The 14274-nt window shown below is 41.2% G+C and overlaps 3 protein-coding genes across 3 annotated transcripts; all 3 read left to right on the plus strand.

The window, feature by feature from the left end:
* Window positions 1-452: 452 nt before the first annotated feature.
* Window positions 453-5099, plus strand: BDBG_07506 (uncharacterized protein). The gene is made up of 3 exons (XM_031723119.1): window positions 453-2389; window positions 2444-2654; window positions 2714-5099. Exons 1-3 carry the CDS (start codon window positions 2352-2354, stop codon window positions 4481-4483), a joined length of 2019 nt encoding a protein of 672 aa, XP_031580215.1. The 5' UTR covers window positions 453-2351; the 3' UTR covers window positions 4484-5099.
* Window positions 5100-5213: 114 nt separating this feature from the next.
* Window positions 5214-9166, plus strand: BDBG_07507 (anaphase-promoting complex subunit 4). Its single transcript, XM_002622059.2, has 6 exons — window positions 5214-5797; window positions 5924-6308; window positions 6394-6949; window positions 7008-7715; window positions 7795-7861; window positions 7936-9166. The coding sequence occupies exons 1-6, from the start codon at window positions 5557-5559 to the stop codon at window positions 8457-8459; spliced, it is 2481 nt and encodes an 826-aa protein (XP_002622105.2). The 5' UTR covers window positions 5214-5556; the 3' UTR covers window positions 8460-9166.
* A 4300-nt stretch (window positions 9167-13466) lies between these two features.
* BDBG_17624 (uncharacterized protein) lies at window positions 13467-13718 on the plus strand (the record flags this gene model as incomplete). The annotated part of the gene is made up of 1 exon (XM_031725305.1): window positions 13467-13718. The coding sequence occupies one exon, from the start codon at window positions 13467-13469 to the stop codon at window positions 13716-13718; it is 252 nt and encodes an 83-aa protein (XP_031580216.1).
* Between the last annotated feature and the right edge of the window lie 556 nt (window positions 13719-14274).

The raw sequence follows: 14274 nt of genomic DNA on the forward strand, positions 1-14274 counted from the left end.
CAGACCAGAGGGTACGGCACGACCTTTCTGTGCAATTCGCAGCAGGATATGCCATGCCGGGGTCTTTTCGTACGGATATCCGGGGCTGAGAACCGAAATAATTTGCGAAATACTAGATACTTGCTGACTTGAGCTGAGAGACAAGGGGAGTTTGGCAAAGTCGACTTTGATGATGAATAGTCCATGGCAACATTTTGGCTATTCTGGAATCAAATAGTTACGGAGTAATTACTCCCTAGTCTGTGCGGACTGCGCAGAATGGAAGTATATTAAATTGAGAGACATGAAACTCTCTCGCTAGCAACAGGTAACTAGTGCAATTATTGACGATCAATCAATCAATTAATGGGAATTTCCCTGTGTCTACTCTGTACTACGTAGTTACTCTGCAAAATCATCAGAGCATCATCGCGTTAAATGCTGAACCTCGGCAACACGCGACACGCCGCAAAGGAAAACAAAAACCCTCAGTTGGAACTCCTCCCCAGAACCATAAAGGCAAACATACAGATGTACGCTGCGTTCAGAGTACTGCTACCGTGCTACGAGGTTAACAATTTAAATATGCCAATATCGTGGCGCCAAAGTTCCTGTCGCAGCTATCCGGGAACCGACCCCTATCTAGGGTCCGAAGCACCCAATTGACACTCCCACATTAGCGTCGTCCGCGGCCATGTTGTGGCTTGGGTAACTTGAACGCAAAACGAGCCTGGATGAATGCCGCCTGCTGATTTGCCAGTCATTTTGCCATCTCAGTTCTCATAGCCTCACGACAGCAGGCGATTATTGACTGGCTTGGGGACAGCCAAGTGGGCCTTTGCTGATGTCCCCAGGCTGAGGTTCAAACAAGAAGATAGGAGACTCTCCGCGGGGTAGGGTACGAAGGACGGATTACTCTCTCCTGCAGGCACGGAGAAGGTTGACTAAATACTAGTTATCTATATTTACACTGTACCTATTTTTGATGGCATGCTGCAGTTTGAATAACCGCCGTAAGTTTCCTTGCTTGAAACTTGAAACAAAACAAACCGACCTCCGCCGCCGCTTTCTCCCTCATTTTACCGAAACTGGCGCCCAATTGCTGGAATGTGTTTGGAGCCCGGGTTGGGAATTTCACCGTACGAGCATCTATCTAGCCATGCTCCGGTAATTTATTGGCTTTAGCACCGCACCACAGCTTCTCAGCCTACCAAACGTGGCCCCAACTATTGCTCTAAACAGGGGTCAGCGCTGGACTACTCATCAGGATGCGGCGCTTCATGGATTCGGACCGTTCGCAGGAAGTACGGAGTACAGAGGTATGATTCTTTGCGATGATAGCGACGATTATTATTGTCCCGCAGAAAACGACATGCTATAGATTCCGGGTGGGTGAGAAACGTCCGCATCGGCTGTGAAATCCGTGATCACGTCGTCATTGATCAGGGCCAGCCCTGGTGGGCCGCTGGTCCACTCCGCGCTCTGTAGTACGACTGCTCAGACCTTGGGTGTTTAACTAGTTCATAGACTGGTTGGAATTATGACTCTATGAGGCCAGCTCCAGCCTCCCGATCGTCAGCTTTGTCCTCTTGTTAAGTTTTGCGAAAATAATAAAAGTCTACTTCGTTGGCCAGTGACGATACCTATCCATCAGCAGTGGCACCAAAGCCACACCTAAAATGCTGGTCTATTTCTCATCATATTTGGGCCAATACCGAGTTTCCACATTTTCATATATGGCTGTGCTCTTTTCGTTTCAACAGACGCCTGTCCCTGGGGAGCGTTTGTTTCTTTCAAAATATAAGCTCATCTCCTGGCATGTCCAAGAGTATCTTTTGAACTAACTTGAGTATTCCATCCCATTTGCTCCCTCAGCAAGCGCCAGGAATTCCCTTGCATAATTAAATCCCCATTCAAATCTGGAGCGCTTCCGCCATCGCCCGGCCCGATCATTGGATCCCCTCGAACCTTGACCACCGGCCTTGCTTGCGTGCCAGAATTTCATCCAGAGGCACGTCGTTACCGGGTTGAAACCAGATACCCAAAATAGAATCGGTGCTGGCGCGACTCGAGGGCTCGTGAATTGGCGTGGGCTGCGTCTTGGCCGGTTTAAATATATTCGAGGCATTTGTATATATAAGATAGTATATCTGCTAGGATGTATAAATGTTGATATCCAACCGACCGGGCCCTTCGTTTTTTCGTCTAGATCGATCTTGGGGTTTCGTTAGGGGAAGGAGAACTGTTTTTCTTTTTCTTTCGGGAGCTTTGGCTGGCTGGATCCAGATTACACTCCTTCAGCGCTCAATTCGTTCTCGGGCAATTCCAATCGCTTCTCTATGTACACTCCTTTTGCATAGCTCGACGCAAACATGAACAGCTCATGCACGACTTTGATGACATTTCTTGTGTAAGATTGACTTGTCTTTGCTGTCTTTTTGGCTTGCTACTGACGGAGAACCAGCCGCACTCCCCCAAATACTAGATCTGTCAAGCTGTTTGGATCATGGGACAATTTCACGAGGGCATATCCGATGGAGAAAGACAGTCGGATGGGCAGGGGCCATTGGAAAGGATGCCATACCTTTACCAATATCATATGTGATGGCGAAACCACACCATCGGCTCCAGGAAGGGATGGCGGTCTGAGGATGGGTGGTACATATTGGTATTATGTGAGTTAAATTATCATGTAGGAACTCCAGAAACGTAGACCGCTAACCAATAATCATAGTACCAACTTGACAATGAAGTTGATTTCTTCAATGAGGCCGAGCCAGTGACTACTTCGTGTGCGCTTTTGCCAGGTCAACCTCTGAACGTTCTCAATGTTCCTATCCATTTGCCATCGTCACAAACACATCCTGGACGCGGTACCAGGCCCGGCTCCCGAATATCCAACCATGAAACTATGGATCCTGCCGACAAATATATGAACCCGAGAGCTCCACCTAGGCCCGCTTTACCTCGTCTCACTACATCGCCAGCAAAGCTCATGCGTACAGGCTACGGTTTAACATCCCCCCTTTCTTCCGGATCCTCCCTACCCCCCGTTAACGAAAGAAGATTTTCCCATCCTCGCGCCCTATCAACACGACGAAGAATCCGTGTTGGAGGCAAATTATCTCTAGACCTAAAAATCTCAATTAACCATTCCCCCAAGGCTAATTCTCTGCGATCCGCCATCCTGAACTTTACCTCTCCGCGGTTCGGTGAGAACGAGGAGAGCAGAGGCCGCCGTCACCATAAAATAGAGAAAAGTCATATCATAAGAGTACCCGAACCAGAATCGTACTCAATCACGCACTGCAATAACCTATCTCCCACGTGGAGTATTGCGGACAGTCTCAACAAACCTTTGCCCCTCCCCCAAAATTCTTATGTTGCCGATGGATATGAGCCCTGCGAGTATTCCAGTCGGAATCAATTCCTTGGAGAAAGCCGGAGGCCATCACCTTTGAAAAACACATGGGCCGTTGAGGATCCATTGGCTCATAGACTTGACTCTGGAGCGACCGAACGAACCCGCTACCTTGACATCGATCCGTATCAAGAGTCGGTGGCTCAACAAAGTACGCCCAGGGTTATTGTTCCACATCAATCGGGAGGTGACATGCTTGGTCCAGAAACGTCATCTCCGCTGGGCCTGAATGGGAAACGTTTGCCAAGCCTCCCGCACAGCCCGACTTCCGCCATCGACGCGGAATTTCACTCAGCAGAAACGGCGCATCTTTCCCTTGGCGACGAAGAATACCTCCAGAGCCACTTCTCCGACTTCACTGCTGATTCTCCCGATAACTCGTACTCTCCGGACTCTTTCCTCCAGCCCGGTGGCAGTCGCTTCTCAGAATACAGTACAGATACAGATAACGCTTCACCCTGCTCTATGACATCTGCATCGACATTTAATAACGACAATACATTCTCCTCTACCGCCTACGAAGACAATGAGGTGGCATTCGAAGCCGCACTGACCGATCCATCTGCTCCCCCCTCATCCCTCTCTGATATCGCTTCGAATACATCCCCGCAGCCCAACGTATATATAAACAGCGCGCACCAGCATCGCGAGTCTAAATCTTCCGGGTCTTGCTCTGGAGACCTTGGCCTATCCGCCCTTTACATCTCCAATTCTCCCGGCAATGAAGTCGAACGATGGAGCCCCAAAGCCGATAAAACCACCAACCACGGCCGGAAAGCTAGTGATGCACACCCCGCAACCCCTTCCTGGACGAGCTTAATATTAAAACATAGCAATTTTACACCCAAGACCAATTCATTCGTTATGGACGATAACCCCGAGCTCCGCACTCCCCGCGCAAACCCTGCAAATCGCCGTGGCCAGCTGAACAACAAGGACAGTGAGCAAATCTCGAGTCGTGGCGGCGACGAACAGCGGCGGCCAAAAAACTGCTCTGTCAAGTCGTCTACGATGCAGGATTTAATGGATGAGTTGAGTTACTTGGGCGGTGTGATCGAGGACAACGCGGTGAAGAGTTGTTAAATAATAGTGCAACATTTCCCCAGAAGATATAACTCTTAGCGCTTATTCATTTTTCCTTTTTTAATTTTTTATCAATATATCGTTCGCATCATGCGATCATACATGGACTCCCATCTCTTCGCGAATAAGGAGTCACCGGAAGGCGTCACCATACATCTGTTGGCATGTCTTCTGTATTTCTTGCCTTCTTTTCCGTATCGTCATTATAGACCATATCTCATTTTAGCTTGCTTGGATTTTCTATCTAGTCCTAATCGGTTATGTTGTTAGGAAGGAGTTTGGGCGTTCTCTCCGGTTATACAGGGATGAAGTAACTTAAGGCAACATTACATCGATTTGCGATTCGCATAATGGCTACCCTATATATACATGTTATAGGGGATTGGAAACATTGTTAATATAAGAATAATATCAATAATAGAGGCTTTTATGATCTGTGGGTTGGAATTCTTTCAACCCTCTGTACATTACATCTCTGCTTCCTAGATATATTTGCTCTTTGTGCTCCTCATTTAAAATGGCGTAGAATAGGCTATAGCTAATTAACTTTTAAGCTCTTGATGGAGAAATAATGGAGCAGTTTGAAAGTGGAATTAAAAATATACAATACCGTTACGCGCTTGCTGTTGTGATGTTGACATGTGTGCAAATGGCATCGCTGCTGCTAATGAGATGCAAATATAAAACTATCTATATTCGGAATTTTTGTGGGCGCAACCACGTAAGTTAACTTAGTTAACACCTGATCTTCTCAACACAACACTTCAACACAGTTTTTGACTTCATTCCCCCCAACAACACAGTGCCATTATAGATCCAACACCCCTAATTAAATAATTACACGATCATGCCTAGATTCCCACAGGCAAAACCTCCCAATTAATCTCAATGGAAAGTCAGCACCATTTCATCCAGACTCCTAAACCCAATTAGAGCGCGTGGAATAGGGTCAAGAAGAACATAGTGATACGTCAGGATCACGGGCATGAGGAGCTTAGAATAACCAATTTTTTCCATCGTCTTCACGTTTCATTTTTCTCCCTATTACCCTCTTCAAACTGGCCCATTGGACCATGATGGACTCCCCACACCTGCCTCAGTTGGCATCAGTCGCTGAGAAAACGCTCACGTCAAAATGCAAGCCCGGATCAATGGCGTACTGTCCAACAATGGACCTGGTCGCGGTGACTAGCGTGGATGAACGAGTGGATGTTTTCAGGCTGAATGGGCAGCGGGTGTTTGGGGGTGTTTATGGTGAGGGTGGACGTGGCCGTGGTGGAGGCGAAGTACGAAGGATCAAGTGGAAGGGCAGCGGTAAGGGGTGTATTTCCTTTTTTTTCTTCTACTATTTACGGATTAAAATATTATATGTCCAATTTTATACTTTCATTCGCCTGCGAGTTCCCTACATTACGTTCCGAACCTAACAGGTACAACCAGGTCATCTCCTCGCCGTCGTCTGTTCTGACAACATCATCCGCATCTTAAGTGCGTATAGCGGCAAGACCGTACATCAATTACCATGTGGTCCCTCAGCGGCATCTTTTTCAACTGCGTCCGCACCGACATCTTCTCCCACATTTCCAGCGGGCCCCGCCCTATCGGTTTCTTGCCTTGGCTGGGGAATGAACTTTACCGATGGCAAGAGCGCATTGAAAAGCCTTCAGGATGCGGAAGGAAGGCTTACCGTTGATGATCTTCTATCGACGGAAATGCAGTTGTCGAAAATCGCGCAGTTGAAGGCGGATTTGCCGCGCGAGCTGGCTATGCTAGATATGGAACGGTCTTTGCCTAAATTGAGCACGTTGCCGTCTACGGGGAATGAGTGAGCCTTTCATTTTGGTTTTGTGTTGCAATATGCTCAGGTGATATTTTTTTTTTTTTCTCTCTCGCTAATACATCTTCCGTAGCGACGATGTCTTTGGGTCTCGAGCATCGATTGATTCCATCTTTCATGCAACCAATAAAAACACAGGTGACTTTGTCGATGTCTTGTTAGCTGGCTTCGACGACGGCACTATTCATCTACGGATATTTGACTGCTTCGATGTTGGCTCGTTTCATGTTGGGAGCTCTCTTGGAGGCTCTACCGCTAGCAAGATTCTACTTCACGCTTCTCATCCCATTAGCTCTACACATTCCCTTTTGTTCTCCACGGGAAATGGTTTGCGTCTTGTCACTCTCGATCTGCGATTTATCACGAAATCCGGAAGGTACTTATCGCTCCTCGCATCGAAAATCACGCAGTTACAAAATTTGCTACGGTATATCAAGCAAGTCCAGGCACAGATACAACTCGAGTGGAAAAATGCTCAGGATCTTCCGGGGCGGTATATCCGGAATGTAACAGAAGATTTACAAGACAAGTGCGCGTGCGATTTTGTGACAGCCGCATACCACCTACTTGTGACTGGAGACTGCTTCCAACCACTGAAGGAGTTTCTCGTAGACGTCCTTGGCGATAGGGTATGTAAGTAATCCTGTATAAATCATACTATAGATGTAGTTTTTAACTCATATTTAGGGCTATAAACGTTGGGAGAAGGCAGTTACATCCGGCTACGAGGCACTGAGACGACTGATCCACGAATGCCTTTTGCCAGCACTGGAAAGATGTGGAGTCCTCCTGAGCCGGCTAATAGGGCTCTCAAAATTCCACAAGCTCAGCCCGATTCTCGGGCTGGAAACTACAGACCTTGAGAAATGCCAAGACACTGTGGACTGCCTTAACCTACTCTCCCATAAAGTACTCATACATAGTAGCCGTGAGCTTCGAGAGTTCGCCGCATTTGCAAAATGGTTGAAACATGAGGTTGACCTGCAGGCTGCCGATCCGCTATCTGCGACTTATGAAGAGCTAACAGAGAGCAGCGATTCGCTCGACCACGGGCAGATACTAAGCTACATCCAAGGAGCAATGACTCGCAGTGCTCTACAGGATTTCATCCAGCCTGTCCCAGCACAGTCGCCTCCTAACCGATGGGAGCCGACAGGGCAAGACAGCTCGTTTTATGAAACGTATAAGAAATTACTCCAGCAGCAGGATAAGAGAGGGTCAGATCAGATCGATATGCCGTTGCTGAGCGATCTGACTTCTCGTCTTCGACTCCAGAGTGAAAAGGTGTTCACACAGATTGCGGAGACGCAGCGACGAGGTATCCTCCACCGGTCGCCGTTGTCTCTTGGGCCTGATTGTGATGCGGGAGTTGTAGATATGACGATGAATTTCGGGGTAAGCTGAAAAGAACTTTCTCAGCCCTGGCGATGCTTTGATATTTTGACGGGACTGTTAACATTACTGGCATCCTTAGCCTTTCGAGGACTCTACGTACCCATCTGTATACATTGCGTCGAAATCAAAAAGCTCCCCATGGATATGTAAGCGCTAGACACATGAAATCCCGATCCTCACCCTTCCTATCAGATATTTACGTGTCTTATTTCTTGCACAGTTTATATATATCGAGTTGTCATCGATACAATCAACGGCGTCAGTTCAACGAAAGCCACGCTCCTCGCTGCAATCAACTTACAGCGAGGTAATATCACAGAGATAAAATTCGTCGAAGACGGTACATTAATGCTTCTCTTATCTGACTCGGGAAACACTCACCTCACCAGCTTCCCCTACACCCCCAACTCGAATGCTATATTCCACCCTAATTACATCAGAGTAGGCGAAGATGGTTCTGGGATTTCCGCTACCCTAGATTCCGTGGTACCCGCAGAGCAGGTGACGCACCTAGATATCGCGAACCCGGAACAACATGCGGAATTTGTGCGGCATACTTTCCTCCAGCAGGAGGGTATGGAGCCAGCTGAGATGCAGGTTAATGGGCGGAAGGGAAGAAGGGCTGTGTGTGTTTTGTACGCTGATGGGTTAAGGTATACTGTATTTGATATCGATAGTTCAGAGGGCAGGGAAGAGGAGGAGGAAGATGGAGATGGGGATGGGGAGATGGAAGTGGAAGATTAGGTTATGAATAATCGAGCATAAACCTTCCGCCTCTCTGTTTGATTTTTATCCCCTTTTTATTTACGATCCTTTCGTATCACGACGGGGGGAAGGAAATTTATGAGTACGGACGGAGTTACCAGGCAGAGAAGGGTCTATTTCACCTTATGTAATATCATGTGGCTATCAAATCGAGTCGCCCACAAATCAAGGTAATCTAGATGCCTGTCAAATCAGATCAAACGAATGTATAGCCCAAACAGATAATGACGATTAACCAGTATTATGCTATCTGAGAAGTAGGGGTTGGTTCTATCAACAAGATGTAGTGCAAGGAGATGAATCTCTCTAGCTTTCCTCAGAAGAAATTGCACCAGACTCCACCAGCGGCTGCATGAGAAAATCATCATAAGCTAGTTCCTCCGCTGTTGGCCTCTCCTCTGGCATCCAGCGTAATGCCCTTCGGAGAAAGTTTAGGAATAGGGTGCGATCTTCGTTGTTTAGACGCCGCTCGCGTGTTTCAAAGGACTGATCCCGTATGGGCACAGATCCCTTCCAGTGTAAGAATAAGTGCTCGCAGGCGATTATTCAGTGGTTCGCAGCTTGGCATGATATGTACTGATAGCTACTAGAAGTACGGAGTATTCATGATAGAAAGATAAATGTAGAGATTAAATGTATAAATAGTATTCAAGCTGAGTTACAACGTGTGACTGTCTGGGACCAGGATCAAACTTTACAGTTGTCACATTGCCTAAAAGCATTACTTCTGATCATGATTTATATTCATCACATTAATCTTAAATCACTTTATTTCAAATATTAAAGGTCTCAGATTCACTTTTCAAATAAAAATTTAGTCTCAGATAAAGAATATATTTGAATTCTTAGTTATTGTAAGAGGCCTACGCTGAATAGATCAGTATTAATATATAGATCTTATATAACAAAAGTGAAAAACATTAGAGAAGAAAAATAAAAAGAGAAAGTGTGAGAATCAGCATTCAGAGTGAATATTTATATGCATATAAGATAAAGCTTTAGAGTGAAAGAATAGAAACTCTGTGAGTTCTTCAGCTGAGAATCAGTGACTGAGAATCAGAGCTTTTAGCAGAAATCTATGAAGTGTAATTAAAATAGTCTTATAATTGAGCACAGTCTGCTGCATTAGTCTCTTCTTTCTAGAAGTAAGCATAGTTCTTATCAGTCAAGAGCTGCTGTATCAGATAGTACAGAGTCTGAGATTCAGATTGAAAGATTATAATTAACTCATTTTATAAGATATTATCAGTCACAGCTGTGAGATCTTTTATTAAAAATATCTTTAATCTCTTACTCAAGTTCATTATCTTCTTCTATAATCTCTGGTAATTATCAGTCAGAAGTCAGTTAAGAAGAGAATGAGTTAGTAGCAGTGTGATAGAGTAAGCTTATATAAAATATATTATAAATCTCTGACAGAGTATTAAGACAGTAGTTATAACTGTCTAAAACTTCTGTTACTATGTATTTTATATAATGATAATTCAGTATAAGATAAGTATATGATCTGTATATTTTTAATTATTATTATTATTATTATTATTCTTTCATTATACTTATATATAAGCAGAGCTTATAATAGAGAGATTCTGCAAGTATCTTTCACAGTAATAACCTTTTTTATATAATTTAATATCATGTAAATTAATGTTCAGTGATGTTTTTAATTAATATCACTATTATATAGATGAATCTGTACATGTGATGTTTCTGCACAAATTTATACATAGTATGTGTATGTAATTAGTGCTGTACAGTCTTTCTTATTCAGTTAGTTATAATAATTAGCACTTTATCATCTGCTATTGTGATTCAAAGATGGCTTGAGTCAGTGTACAATTACAGGCGTACGCCGGCTTCTTATATACATTATACTAAATTAATTAGTGGCTGCTATGATCTCTTTACATTCATAAGTGTGTTCAGAAGTGACTGTGTTATTATTCAGCAGTTGTATATTCTTCTGAATCATATTCTCTCTTATCAGATTCAGTCACACTTACATGATCATGACATAAGCTGCTCTCAGAGAAGCTTTTACTATTTTTACATTACTTATTCACTAATATTTTCATTCTTTAATCATCATCTCTGTCACTGTCATTATTGAATGTTATTATCTTATATAAGATTTCTACACTCTCTTCTCTTTATCAAGTTCTTTCTAATCTGTTCATCTATTATATTGTACATATTTCTAGTGATAACTCTCTGTTCTTATAATAAGTGTTGTTGTAATACTCATACTGAGCAGTTCATTAGCAGTAAGTATAATATATTATAAAATATAATCAGAACTTGTTTTTCTTTTAATAATTATCAGAATATATTATTATGAATGATACTTCTTCTTTATCTTCTTATACATTCTTAACTTCTTTCTTCTCAGTAGACATCTGATTGTGTTTTTCTGATATGATTTTATATAAATACAGATGCTGATTGTTTTTATTTATATAGAATCTTTATATATTAACAGATCTGTATCTGCAGATAATAGTGAATATCTCAATATTGAATTATTAATTAAGAACTTGAAGAATGTGATAATGAAGAAATTACTCATATTATATATAGTCAGATCTTCTATGTTTCTCTCTATCTCTTCTAGTATTTCTTCTCAATCTTCTATATCTACTTCTTCTTCTCTCTCTGTCACTTCTTCTCAATCTTCTATACTTGTCTCTGTATTCTATTCTTCTACTCTCACTATCTCTGTTTTTGCTACTCTCACTTCTGCTACTTCTGTCTCTGCTATCTCTGTAACTGTTACTAGCTCTTCTTATTTCAAGAAGATGTTATATAGACTTGATAAACTATGTTTCTCAGTATGTATACTTCTGCTCTTCTTACTGATCTCTAGAATAATTTATTATATGAAGACTGTATATAATATAACTATTTAAAGCTCAGTTATAAACACTGATTATTATATTTATTTTAAATATTTATAGTAAGATAATTGTTTATTTATATCAGAGAATCATCTCTCTTCTTAACAGTATTAAGATTGTAAGTCTTTTTCTTTTTCTTCTTCTCTTCTAATACTGATTTTTCTAGAAGAAATTATTATAAGTTTTATTGTATATGAAGTTATAATGTCTACAGATATTAAGAAACTTTTTATAACTGTAAAGTTTAATATTACAGGTATATTTAGACTGGCCGCTGAAATCATGAATTTCACGTTTGATTTCATTTGATCTGATCTTATACATTTCTTAGTATGAATCCCGCTGAAACTAATCATTAAAAAAACATGCAAAGTGACTATATATCAGATCTCAAAATGAGATCATAACTTAGAAAAAATAAGACAGTGATCTCATTTAATTTCATTTAGTCTCATTCTTAGTATAAAGTTACTATTTTTAGACATTTTAAGGTTTTTTTTAGACTATTTTTAATTTTTTAAAAAGTAACACTTTTTGATAACACTCAAATGAGATTTAAAGTCATTTAAAGCAATAAAAATAATTTAAATTGAGAAGTGAAAATCATGGTCTCATTTGGAAAATGTGACAAGAGTAGACAGTAAGTCTCACTGAGACAGTATGAGACTACTATCTAATGTTAAAACAGTGTAATGGGATCAGTTGAATTGGTAATGAAATCATCAAATATTCTGGTCCTGGTCTCAGACGCGGTCACACGGTCAGTCTAATTATCTCTTAAATCATTCTCTTTTCTTTTCTTATACTTTTTCTTTATCTGCTAGTCACTACTTTTACATAATCTCTATATAGTATAGTGTTTAGTAACTAGGTTCAGCAGCTTTCATCTCTTATAATTCTGTCTCATGTATTATACTGTCTCTCTTTACCTGCTCAGATTACTACAGTGAACAGTTCATTAAAACTAATCTTATCTAATCTCTGAGTGTTCTCAGAGATTGAGATGACTTAGTCTCATATATCTGCAGATGTTTCAGATGCTTTATTCTCTGTTATCTCTGTGATTAAACTGATATAAACTGTAGCGTACGCCGCTATGTAGAGTCATATATAAGGGTAAAAACACGTCTGATTCTCTAAAAGATGGGAGATGAGCGTACGCCCTATACATACAGTGATTGTTTTATAGAGATTAACTCTTGTAGAAGGAGCGATTGCCTATAAAGAGAAGAACAGAGGCTCTGTAGAGAAGAAGTGAAAGCTCTCATAGAAGAAGCAATCACATATGAAGAAAAGAGCAGAGAGAGAAGATAGAAGCAGAAGCTTCAGAAAACAGTAAGAGATGAAGCAGAAGCTAGAGTTGAATAGAGAATTGACTTGAATAGAGGGTGGAAGCACATCACAGTCTCTCTATTCAAAAGAATGCATTTGTGGAGAAGGAAAAAATGATGTTGAAAGAAGATGACAGATATCATGAGCACTAGACTCAAAGAGATGAACAGTGTTCAGAAGGCTAGTCTGTTTATATATACTGTAGATATCATAGAAAGAGGAGACTGAGTGATAGAATTGCTTATTTATACAAAGAATGATCAGATGTAAGAATTGTTTGTTCATACAAAGAATGAAAGATGTAAGAACAGCTTGGAAAGAAATCATACACTGTAGATATCATAGAAAGAGAAGTCTGAGTAATAGAATTACTTATTTATACAAAGGATGAAAGATGTAAGAACAGCTTGAAAAGAAATGATAAGAAGAAGATGAAAGCTCTTTAATCTAAAAACAGCTGTAAGAAAAGAAAGAGATTGTAAAGAAATTATAAGAAGCTTGAATGAGAAAGAATTCTTTGATGAGATAGATGAGAGTGAAAGTTTCATTGTAACAGAAGAAAGATTCTGTGAGTGATAGAGGTCAGAAGACTGAGATTGTGTAGATGAATGATTGCATCAATATATATATTACAATCACTTTCTTCTTATTCTTCTCTTATTTCTCACATCATTTTGTGATCATGTGTTAGATGAAAATTTCAACAAGAACATAGCAGAATTAGTGAAAATTGCAACATATAGAAGATTAGACTACAGAAATGATGAGTCTTAAGAAGAAGTTAACAGCCATGAAGACAGGCACAGTGAGTATAGTGAAAAAGGCCTTGACCTTAGAGAAATTGTTTCAGTTGTTAAGTCAGAAGAAGTGTGATGCTCTTCTTCATATGAGTGATAGAGAAGAGAAGACAGATGAGGCAATGAGCAAGAAGACAGATAAGAAGACTGATGAAGAGAAGATAGACAAGAATGAGATGAAAGAAAATGATGAGAGTGAAGAGTTAGAATTCTGAACAGAGAATGAGTCAGAAATCTTTAATTCTGACAACTTCAGAGATGAGCTTTCAACACTATCATTTTATCTTTCCATGTACAAAGCAGTCAAAAGCTAAGATAAGGAAAAGACAGTGATATCTCATCATCACTCAGCTAGGCTGCATGATGCTGCTGTGAAAGAGTCAACAGATGAATCACATAATAAAAGCTCAAAGAGTCAGAAAGAATCTAAGACTGTGACATGAAAGCTTATAACACTGTTTACTCATTTAAAAAAGTCATGACTGTTCACACACCAGTTTTTGAAAGAAGATATTGAGATGAATGAGAAGAGAGAGAGTCAGAAGACTGCAGCAGAAGTAGCAGATGATGAAGAACTGCAAGTAGAACTGAAAGTAGAAGCTGAACAGACAGATACAGATATGAAAGAACTGTCACTGATAGAAGAGAATAAGAAGCACTGAAGAGCTAGTCAGAAGCAGTATGAAACTCTGAGTGATAATGTTTTGAGAAAGTCAGAGTGAAAGAAGAATATCAAGAATGATCAGATACCTTGACTGTATAGCAGAGTAT

Source organism: Blastomyces gilchristii, assembly GCF_000003855.2.
Source record: "Blastomyces gilchristii SLH14081 genomic scaffold supercont1.19, whole genome shotgun sequence".
Lineage (NCBI taxonomy): Eukaryota > Fungi > Ascomycota > Eurotiomycetes > Onygenales > Ajellomycetaceae > Blastomyces > Blastomyces gilchristii.

Coding starts and splice junctions, on each gene's coding strand:
- BDBG_07506 (XM_031723119.1), top strand. CDS start 2,352: ATGAACAGCTCATGCACGACTTTGATGACATTTCTTGT. Junction 2,390..2,443: donor ACTTTGATGACATTTCTTGT/GTAAGATTGACT, acceptor ACGGAGAACCAG/CCGCACTCCCCCAAATACTA. Junction 2,655..2,713: donor GTGGTACATATTGGTATTAT/GTGAGTTAAATT, acceptor CAATAATCATAG/TACCAACTTGACAATGAAGT.
- BDBG_07507 (XM_002622059.2), top strand. CDS start 5,557: ATGATGGACTCCCCACACCTGCCTCAGTTGGCATCAGTCGCTGAGAAA. Junction 6,309..6,393: donor TTGCCGTCTACGGGGAATGA/GTGAGCCTTTCA, acceptor CATCTTCCGTAG/CGACGATGTCTTTGGGTCTC. Junction 7,862..7,935: donor AAAAAGCTCCCCATGGATAT/GTAAGCGCTAGA, acceptor TTTCTTGCACAG/TTTATATATATCGAGTTGTC.